General features: G+C 31.7%; 1 protein-coding gene across 1 annotated transcript; it reads right to left on the bottom strand.

Moving 5' to 3' along the window:
* Window positions 1–1,667: 1,667 nt before the first annotated feature.
* LOC109338473 (laccase-17-like) lies at window positions 1,668–4,473 on the bottom strand. The gene is made up of 6 exons (XM_019575730.1): window positions 4,311–4,473; window positions 4,049–4,200; window positions 3,713–3,957; window positions 3,497–3,625; window positions 2,300–3,265; window positions 1,668–1,818 (listed from the first exon to the last, which is right to left on the bottom strand). Exons 1-6 carry the CDS (start codon window positions 4,422–4,424, stop codon window positions 1,688–1,690), a joined length of 1,737 nt encoding a protein of 578 aa, XP_019431275.1. The 5' UTR covers window positions 4,425–4,473; the 3' UTR covers window positions 1,668–1,687.
* Window positions 4,474–10,768: the final 6,295 nt, after the last annotated feature.

Below are 10,768 nucleotides of genomic sequence, written 5' to 3'. Positions count from 1 at the left end.
ATATATATAAGTCTATGTGAGTTTGATTCTAGAAAAAAATATGTGCACTTAAATTGTTAATCAAAACTTTTTTTTTTGAACTCATTCATTCAATTTTTGCCATGGTGCACTCATTTATTCAAATACTAAGATGAAGTTATTCCTATTTACAATCTACCATGCATATGACATTACATCACCAATATTACATTCAATGGAATTGCATATGATGTTAATGGTGTGTTTTCCTATGAAAACACACAGAATTTACTATTAACTATTTTATAAGTTCTAGAAGAACTTGTTTTTGAACAATTTTATAAGAACTTTAATTAATCTTTTATAGCAATTACGGATGGATTGTCAAAATCTTTCATGAATATGCCAAAAATAAACTTTATCTGTTTTTTATACTACATTTATTTAATTTTTTTATTATTGTTTTATAAGGAAAAGAAGAAAACTATAAAAAAGATAAAGAAAATGAATGGAAAAAGGGGAGAGAAGATGAGTTGGGCCTAATGCCCAACTCCCACCAGAAAGTTACATCACCCATCAACATCAAGTTGGATCTATGTGACATACATTCTTTTTATGAATACCATTGTAAAAACTGGTTCGTACATACTGGTTCAATCAGTAAATTGGTGAACCAGTTCTAATACTGATATGATATAATAGTTATATCGGTCATATAATTATACCAGTCAAAATTGGTCAAAATCGGTCATATCGGTTGATTTTCAATTGAACTGTACCGATCATACCGGTCGATTTTTATTTAAAATTAATTTTTTAATAAAAATAAAAAAATTATTGATTTTTTTATTGATTTTTCAATATTAATTTTAATATATTATATGTGTACATCTAATTTCGCCAGTATGCGGTTTAGTTAGTGAACCACCGATTGAACCGCTATACCACTACACTAATACCCTAACCGATTTGATGACTAATACGATATTAATAATACTAAAGAATGCTTTTACATAAAAAAATGTATATATCAATTGTGTAGGATTTTTAACATTGTCACTGACACACTACATAATTTATCATTCATATTTGATGATTAATGACTATAAATATCAAATTTGAAATTTAAGTTGCAGTCATGATCACTGTTATTGTGATAAAGATTATTACATTGTGGATTGTGATATTATAGTGTGAATTTTTGATTAAAAATTGATTTTCTATTCGATGTATCTTAATATGACCAAAATGCATTTAAAAATGTTTATGTTGCTATTTTACTTGGTCAGATTATTGTGATTTAGTGTAATAACATAATTGTAATAGTTACTACAACTATAATATTGCATCTGCAATTTGAAAATAATAAATGATGTAAAAATTTCAATATTAATAATGCATAATACTCTTATTGTTTAGCCGGATGATTAATAATTACAAAAAGGTATAGAAAGAGTGTAGCTAAAAAAAATGATATGTGGATATCATAATTGAAAAGGGATAACTTGTACAAATATTGTGAAGATAAGAATAAAAAATACAATCTTACATATAGATTGGTATTATTAATGCATCTTATATAAATACATTTCTCACATTCAACTCAAGCCTTAAGTCCTCATAAAAAATGAAGGCAATAAAATCAATGGAAAACAATTGCCCAATATTGAATTACAAAAAATTAAGGATCATAGTGTTGAAACAAATTGAAGAAATTTCAGCTTTTAAGTTAACATTTTGGAAGATCAGCTGGTGGTGGAAACAGCTTTTGATTTGGGAGCTTTCCATCTAAGACAACCCATGCCATTCTCAAACCCCAACTAGTGTGTACTTCCAAATGACAATGCATGAACCATACACCTGCAAATATAATTAAACATGTTACCAGATTGCAGTTGTTGCAGTGTGAATTATTTTGTGGTTAGAAAAATATTTCTGAATTTGATGCGGATGTGGCCCACATGTGGTTGCACCCGATATGATTGCATCATTGTGATTCAGGAGCATACTACAATTATAGTGAGATGCATTTGTGGCGGTCATCGCGATGTTATGGTCACATCATGTGATGTTGTCCATAATTTGAATCACTATATAATATAGATGTACCAAGATGTTGGTCTAATAGTGTAAGGCTCGACTAGATCTCCAAATACGCCCAAAGTTCAAATGTTTGATTCGTAGAAGTGATACTTGTTGGGAGTAACAGTCACACTCCTCGGAAAGGATTAGTTCCTTACCCATACGATGAGGGAATATTATTGGGTATACAAAAAGAAGACATAATAGATGAAATACTATTGCAAAGCAATATCAACAATCAAGCATTTATCTCACTAACCTGGATTATCCGCTAGGAATCGAATCGCAACCCATCCACCAGAAGGGACACCAATTGTGTTCCTTTCAACAGGATCAACAAGATTGAAGTTAGCAGGGTCCTTATTTGGATTATAGTTACCAAAACCTTGACCAACAACAAAGAAGTTAAAGCCATGCAAATGGAGAGGGTGGCTTTCTGCACCAAGAATGCTAGTGCCTTGCATCACAAGTTCCACACTTGTGTTGAATGGAAGAACCACAACCTTTGTTCCATTACTCACCATGGTGTTGTTTGGCGCGGTGCCGGTATAATTGAATGGAATCAAGGGACTATTAGGGAAGTTAGGAGAGTAAATTCCATTGGATTGACCAAAGAAATGTGATTGAAGAAGTGCAGTTGTTGGGAGTATGAATGATACATTATTCACTGCTGCTGCAAATTTTGTTGCATTAGTAGGTCCTTGACAAGTTTGGTTATTCTGGCAGGGACTTGTACCAAGGCCTACTGTGAAGAAAAAGTGTCTATCAACTTTTTGAGGAACATTAGCCGGAAACTTAGCACTCGCTAAGCTACGCATTTTGTTCGCGAATTTCGTCGCGAAAGAAGTGTCATTGAGTACTGGCAGAACAGGTTTAAGTAGCTGAAGGTTTTTCAATGTCTTATGAGCCTTAGATGGGGTCTTATATTCCAAAATACCTGCCACAGTGGAGTTATCAAAAGTGCCTAGGCCAGTTACATAAGGTCTAGCACTCATTAAGAATGTAGCATTAGGATAGTGCAATTTGGTCTTGAGAAGAACATTAGTGGTTTGGCCAGGTGCAATAAGAATGATGTTAGTCACAAAAGGTTTAACATAAACTGCATCAGCTTCAACAACTGTGAGGGTGTGATTCGCAATGCCGAAGAATAGCTCATCGTTGAGTGCGGCATTGATCAAACGGAGAAGGTAAGTCTTCCCAGGCTTCACCTTCAACTTGAATGTATCTGTGAAACATGACACATTATGTAGAATCAATGCATATTGCAAGTAGTACTTAAAATAGTGAATGCTTTCTTTAAGAATGTGCTATTTTCCTATTTGCTATTGTGATGACTGCAACATACCATTTCAGTTTTATAGTTTGAATTGTAATAAATTATTTTCAACGGTCGTAAGATCAAAAAACATGACGTACCAAAATGGGTAATTATTCTAGACTGATTAGTATTTGATACCTTTGGCAGAGCAATTATACAATGGCCCTGGAAGTCCATTAATTGTGTATGCATCAGAAACATTTGGTCCTCCACCATTTTGCATGGCTTGGGTTATGACTGCTTCAGTATCAGAATTCCACCATTCTCCTAAACAAAACAATGCCAAAGATTGATCAATATTTGCATATAAAGAAAAGGGTAGACCAAGGTTTAGGCCTTAAGTAATTTCATTACCAAATATGATAGGAACTTCCTTATGAGGTTTTGCAAAAGGATATTGAGAATTGTGCCTAGGAAGAATGATTAGAGGACCATAGATAGTTGATCTTAACCAAGATATGTGAGCATGCCAAAAAAGTGTTCCTCTCTGACCCTTAATAGTGTAATTGTAAACATAACTTTGACCTGTTTGGATGGGGCATTGAGTCACATATGCTGGTCCATCAGCCCAACCTGATTGAAGTTGTCTAATGCCATGCCTATATAAATGATTACAAAGTTTATACCACGTTATTTTCATTCCCTAAGTTTAACAATTTCACTCCAATTTTACATCAACCAATTTTTTACCAGTGAATGGAGATGTTGTTTGGCACATGGTTAACAACTTTAATAAGAAGACGGTCGCCCTCCCTAGCTACGATGCGAGGTCCGGGAAACTGACCATTCACGGTTATCACGCTCTTCGTGTGGCATAGTCGCGTCACATTTTCGTACCTTATCTGCATTAGTAACCTCAATCAGTTACTACAAAGTTAATGAACATAAAAGTAGAAGAACAAAAAACAAGGAAATGTGGCATTGAAAAGGTTGCTTAGGCTTCAAGAAATACATCGAAACGGTAGTGTCTAGTAGTATCCGCTAGTGCGAGCTCAAATACGAAGAAGTTAATCAATGACAAAAGGAATGCTGAGAATTTTAGTGATGAAAGAATGGATAGACCCATATTTTTTCTTGATTTTGTAAAGTTTGGTGTTGAAACTTTTACTTAGAATATGAACTGTTTTTGATGAAATTGAACAAAATTGTATTCTATATATATAGAGGAATGAAATGATTTTACTTTGATTAGGTGATGCAGTGTTATTTGATTCAAAGAGAAGCTGAATTAAACATATAGCTATGTTTTAACAAGAAGAGTTGTTAGAACAACTTTAGAGTGGTGTCAAAGACATTCAATTTTGTTTGACCTGCTTCTTGTGTAAGTCAAAATCCTTAACTAAATTTTATTGTTCTAATTGTTGAAGTTGATAATATGATGTAACACTTTCAACCATTCTTGTTACCAAAGTAAGTTTCTATCTTGCAATAACTTCATGATTCTGTGTCATATTTAAGTATGTAACAAGGTTAAGGTGGTTATGTTTATGTGTACATGGAACTTACTAGTAAAGCTTCTAAGTATGTAAATATACATACAAGTATTAAATAGATTAATCGGTCGAGAATTATTCTAACTTAACTATAATATACATACAAGTCATATATCTTATAAGTGATTATATAAAATATATAAGTCTGATATATCTATCATATCGAGAAAAAGATCCCATTACATGAGAGTCTTGTATGCTATATCATTTTTTTATACTAATTCTTGTATTTTCAATTCTGGAATCAGTACCTAGTTTTCATTATTTTTTATGTTGTCCTGATTGATTTTTTCCCAATCTCTAACTCACCTTTCTAGTTCTGAATTCTCATAATAACACAAGGACATTTTAGCTTTTATGAGGTTCTCAATTTTTCTTAAAACTTACGTTATATACATAGACTTAAGTCATCATATATGTAAAAAAAAAACAAAATAAACTATTCAATTATAAGGTTGTGGAATGCTGTTTTCATATTAGAGCATATATAACTGAATATAATATCTACGTTACTATTATAAAGATTTATACACATTCAACGCATCATTTTGCTATTTGTTTATATTACTTTTGAAAAGTCAATAATAATTAAATATGAATGATAAATGATACAGTGATAATATGCAAAACTATTTTATGATATACATTTTTTCTCATATAAATTATTTTATTTTATCAATGCAATGGCTATCTAGTGTTTGGTACTGTTTTATGATATACTTTTTCTCATATAAGTTATTTTATTTTATTAATGTAATAGCTCTTAGTGTTTGGTACTTTTCTTAAAATTTAATCCAAAATATGACACTAACAAGTACCAAATACAAATAGCAAATACCAACTACGTATGAAAAAGGCCACAAACCAAACCCAAATAGGCACCAACTTCTAGAAGATAAACACCGCTAAAGTGAATTTATTAGTTTGTATTAGTTTCATTTTTCATCTACTTTGTGATTTTTAGCACGTTAATTTTTTCTTACTTCTTACAAAATGTTTCTTGATAACAAATTTTGCTTAGATGATAGGACATTTAGACTGACATTGCTAAAGTTGCTTAAGGAGCTGACTGCGACATGGAGCTTGGGTTCCATTTTTATCGGGACATGAGAAGAATGGAGAATTATAACCACGTTTTGAACTAAAACCTTAAGACAATTGTTTTATGGATCTTTTCCACTCATAAACTCTTTCACCCATCTCATATCAATATGAGATTTCACACTTGAATAAACACAACAATCTATCCCTCAATTATGGGTAACACATACTTACTTCGCTCACTCTTAAGACCACCATGTTTTAGTCGGAGATTGACTCTGTTATCACTTGTTGGACCCGACCTCAACAAAGGAGCCTCCAATAAGTGTGGTTGACATTGTTCTTCTTCTAAGAACCAGGGAGCCTCCAGTTAGGGTTTTGGTTTCCATAGGATGTTATGAGCTTACCGGTTTTATCTATTTATTAGTCCCTTGCACAAATAGATCAATAATGGAATTAACCAATTCTCAATCTCTTGAATAATTAATCAATTATAATAGATTGGATTTTTCAGTAATTAGTTAAATTAATTTCATTTCTAGAATTAACATGTTAGTAGATGACATACTCTAGGTCTAGCTTAAACTTGGAATTTCTATTACACACATCCTAACCTTAAATCATGAATTGAGTGACCAAACCAAACAAGTTTAGAGACAATAGTAGACATGAAAAACAATAGAATAGTACTAAAAACAAATAAATAGTCATATTGGACACAATAAGTTTAAATAGTTAAATCTAACCCCAAAGAAAAGAGTTTAGCTCCTCATTCCCATGGGAATCAAAGAATTAAGTGTGGTTGATATTGTTCTTCTAATCAAGGTTGCAAAGAGTTGTTTGTGATTTCTATCATAGGTTTCGTCCTTGATTACAACTCTATGGTCTCATATTTATCCTAAATTCAATGAGCATATATCTCTAATGACCGATTAGACTTACTTTCTTTTTCAATATTTATCATCTTTTCAGCTGACATATAAGGAATAACATAAAACTTGATATCATAGAATTTGATCACCATTTAACGTAATGCATAGTATGAATGACATTTATGTAAATCTTAAGTCAAAAAGTACTCAATTATCCCTATTATCTATGCCAAGCACCAGTTCCATGCTCAATGGCAATGGCAAGCTGCGCCAAGCACCATCCTACTCTAGTGAAATTAATTACGAAATTCAATAAAAAGTTATTGCCTCAGATATGCTTAGCGATTCTGCCACACCCATCGATGTAAGGTGTACTGAGCGCAAAGAGTTACATAGAAATTTTGAGCATGGTTATACGAAGCATTGCACTCAATGCAAGGAGGTGCTCTGAACACGGAAGCCAAAATTCACGCACTTTAAAATGGATGAATTTGGGTTTTGATAAGTGTCAAATTGATCATATTTTAAACACTCTTTTTACAACACTTTAACTACTTAATAAACTCAAATGAATGAAGTTAAACTAATACATGATTAAAACTTGTTTAATTGGTCAAACTCACCTTTGGAGTGTTTTTTGGGCATAATCCAGAGGAATAATTGAAAAAGAGAAGTTCCAAGAATTTAACCATGACATGTCGGAGTAAACTCATGATAACTCCTTCATTCATCGTTGGATCGAGCTAAATTTTGATATATTGTTCTTAACTGATGGGGCTTTAATGTGAACGGTCGGATCATCCAAATGAGCAAAAGTCACTATGCTAATCGCGGGTTTCCGTGCTTAGCGCATGCAACAACAAAAATCAGCAATTTGCTATTGTTCTGTATGCGCCCAACGCACATACTTGCGCTCAGCACAAGTGGGTGCGTTGAAAGGTCATCATAAGCTATTTGGAGGTGCGCTGAGCGCATAGAATAGCAATAGAACACTATTTAAGGACTTCTAACTCGAACCATTTGAAATACACTTTGTAATATTGATTTGTAATACTTCTTTTACGAGTTTCTAGGGTAATTTAGCTTATTTTAGTCATGGGATCGAGGTGTAAGTATTAGAGCAGTTAATCTACACTCATTTGTGTGTGGTTCTACTACTCCACGAGTTGTGTTTTATCCATATCCTACTTATACCTTGTGAACATGAGTAGCTAAAACTCTTATTGGGAATGAATGTAGCATGAGTTTGATGTATACACATTGATTCACCATTTATTTATGAGGTTTTGATTATATTTGAGTTTTTTATTTATTTTATGCTTGTTTGAAGTTTGATCACCTTATTGCACGATTATTGAATAATTTGCTTAGTCTCTTACTTGCATTATTCTGAACTTGCATAACTCAACAAGTAGTACATTTGCAAGACATAGACTTATATTAATTATCATTTCACGCACTTCACTTTTTGGTATCTAGACAAAGAATTAATGTTGTGATTTTATACTCTCAAACTGAATAACATGTGTTACTAGACATAGAGATGTGCTTGAAGATTCATAAAACTGAATTTTATTATTATAGTTACTAGACATAGAGATGTGTTTGAAGGTTCATAAAACTGAATTTTATCATTATAGTTACTAGACATAGATCTACTTTTGGCAAAGTGCTAGTATAGACCAAGACATTGGTTGTTAGCACAATTGATGTATTGTATTTTTACTCAACTTACATGCTTGTATCACTAGACATAGGGCATGATTTTGAAAGTCGTATTGCTTATTCTTATGTATCAAAGTCACTAGACCTATGTCTTTCTTGCATGAGTTGCTAAATTGACTAAGACATTAATTTTTAGTAATTTGGAGGTCATTGTGTGAAATAATCATTATTGAATGAATTGCTTTTAAGAATCAGGTGTGTACATATAGTAAGTGTGAAGTTCAATCTCAACCCTCTTTATCATTACTATTTCGATTTACTTGTGTCATCAAATAAATAAACCCTTTGAATCATAACTTAAAATAATAATCTCTTAATCTATATTGTTTGCAACACCAAGGTTGTATTATTACACATATTTGTTGGTTAGCATGCCGGTTTGTAAGAGACACTTCTGGCAATACACTTGTAATATATAAATTCTTAGATTTTAGGCTAGTTAAGTTCCATTAGAGGTGTAGAAGCAAGATGTAAGTGATAGAGAAACTAATTCATGCTCATTGAAGTGATAAATTCTCACCCATGAGTTGTATTTTCTCTTACTTTTACTTTAATTTAGTTATTATGAATATGAGTAGCTAATCTTCTTGTTGTTGAGATTGAATGTAATATGAGCTTGACTTATGCACATTAATTCAGTTTTATACTAATTTCTTATGTTTTGATTCTTATGAACTGGGTATGTACTTAATGCTTACTATAACTTTGATCATCTTATTATATGAATTTTAAATGTATATTAGATAAATCCTTGTTGTAATTTTGACTTTATTCAACTCATCAAGTTTATATAATTGCTAGACATAGATTTATATTAACTTGTCACTTCATGCATGTTGTTTTGATTGTTGGACATAAAGCTAAATCAATAACTAAATAACTCTCAAACTTGTTAACATAGACCACTAGACAAGTCACATGCTTAACAATTCATATATCTTCCTCTTGTTAATTTAGTTGCTAGATATATAGCTATTTTAATGACCTACTAATATGACCAAGACATTGGCGATTAGTATATTTTGGGTGTTGCATTAAACTCAATTTCACATGCATAAACTACTAGACGTAGAGTTATGATTTTGGGAGTCGTAAATCTTCATCTTGTGTGTAAAGTAAATACACATAGAGCTTTATTGCATGAACTACTAAATTGACTAAGACATTAACTTTTAGTACATTTGAGGTTTGTTTGGAAGAATCATTGCTAATTGAATATTGATAGTGATTAGAAAGTTCAATCTCAACATCTTTGTCCAAATAATTTTAAATAATACTCATAGTGTAATCAACAATCATAAAAAAAACCTTTTGAAAACAACTTAGAATAACAATTGTTAGTTGAAAGACTAATATTCACTATGACTTTGCTGATTCGATAACCCCTTGCTATATGTGTTTGGTATTTTGTAGATCAATTTGCTGGTTAGATTATAGTGTTTACAATTTGGTACTTTATCTACAAAAATAAAAGGCAAAGCATTTATTACATACGTAAAACATACGTGGAAAAATATATGGAAAACTTTGATCATACACCAAAAAATGGAGAACATATGTGACCAATTTTTTCTTCATGTATTTTTAAAAAAAGATGTATAAAGTTAAATAAGATAAAAATTAAGTGAAATAAAAATAAATATGTACAATATCAAATATGATCTAAAAATTTTGATTGGTAAATAAGGAATGTGAATATCAAATTGTTAAATTTTTTGTAGTTATAAAAATCAAGTCCTTTAGAGATGTAGTTAAAAAATGGTGGTGTCTGGTAATGGCCCCTAGCTAGTGCAAGTTGAGGGATGATGATCAAACATAAGAGAAGCAGTGTTGATAATGCAATTGCAAATGGTTGAAGAGGAGGAAATCCAATATTTTTCAATTTTAGAGTGTAAGAATCAATAAGTTCTTGATTTAATAGTTTAAGATCCCATTAGATTATAAGATGACCAAAATGTCAAAAGTTCGATTCCTGAGAGCGACACTTATTAAGATAGACAGTCACACACCCAAAATAGATTAGTTCCTTGCTCAGAAGACTTCTATTTGAGTTTAAATTGTGCATTTAAGATATAGAGTAATGATGATACCATGTGGTTGTTGAAACATTATCTGTTTCAACAAGAAGCTATGCTCCACAAGAGCTTCTAAGTGTCACTTTCTCTTTTTTTCTATTTGTATTGAGATCAGTTATTAGAACAACTCTAGGGTGATGTCCAAAACAATCAATATATTTCCCTTAATCATTTGACCCTACCTTCTGCAGAAGTGAAACCTTT

Source organism: Lupinus angustifolius, unplaced genomic scaffold (genome assembly GCF_001865875.1).
Source record: "Lupinus angustifolius cultivar Tanjil unplaced genomic scaffold, LupAngTanjil_v1.0 Scaffold_26_53, whole genome shotgun sequence".
In the NCBI taxonomy this organism is placed as follows: Eukaryota; Viridiplantae; Streptophyta; class Magnoliopsida; order Fabales; family Fabaceae; genus Lupinus; species Lupinus angustifolius.
This window is presented reverse-complemented; position numbering and strand designations above follow the sequence as displayed.

Bases quoted from the DNA above. Each gene is read 5' to 3' on its own strand.
- LOC109338473 (XM_019575730.1), bottom strand. From the start codon at position 4,424: ATGGGTCTATCCATTCTTTCATCACTAAAATTCTCAGCATTCCTTTTG. The intron at 3,266-3,496 runs GTATCAAATACT...CATGTTTCACAG, and splicing joins GTATAATTGCTCTGCCAAAG to ATACATTCAAGTTGAAGGTG. The intron at 1,819-2,299 runs GTTAGTGAGATA...TTATATTTGCAG, and splicing joins ATTCCTAGCGGATAATCCAG to GTGTATGGTTCATGCATTGT.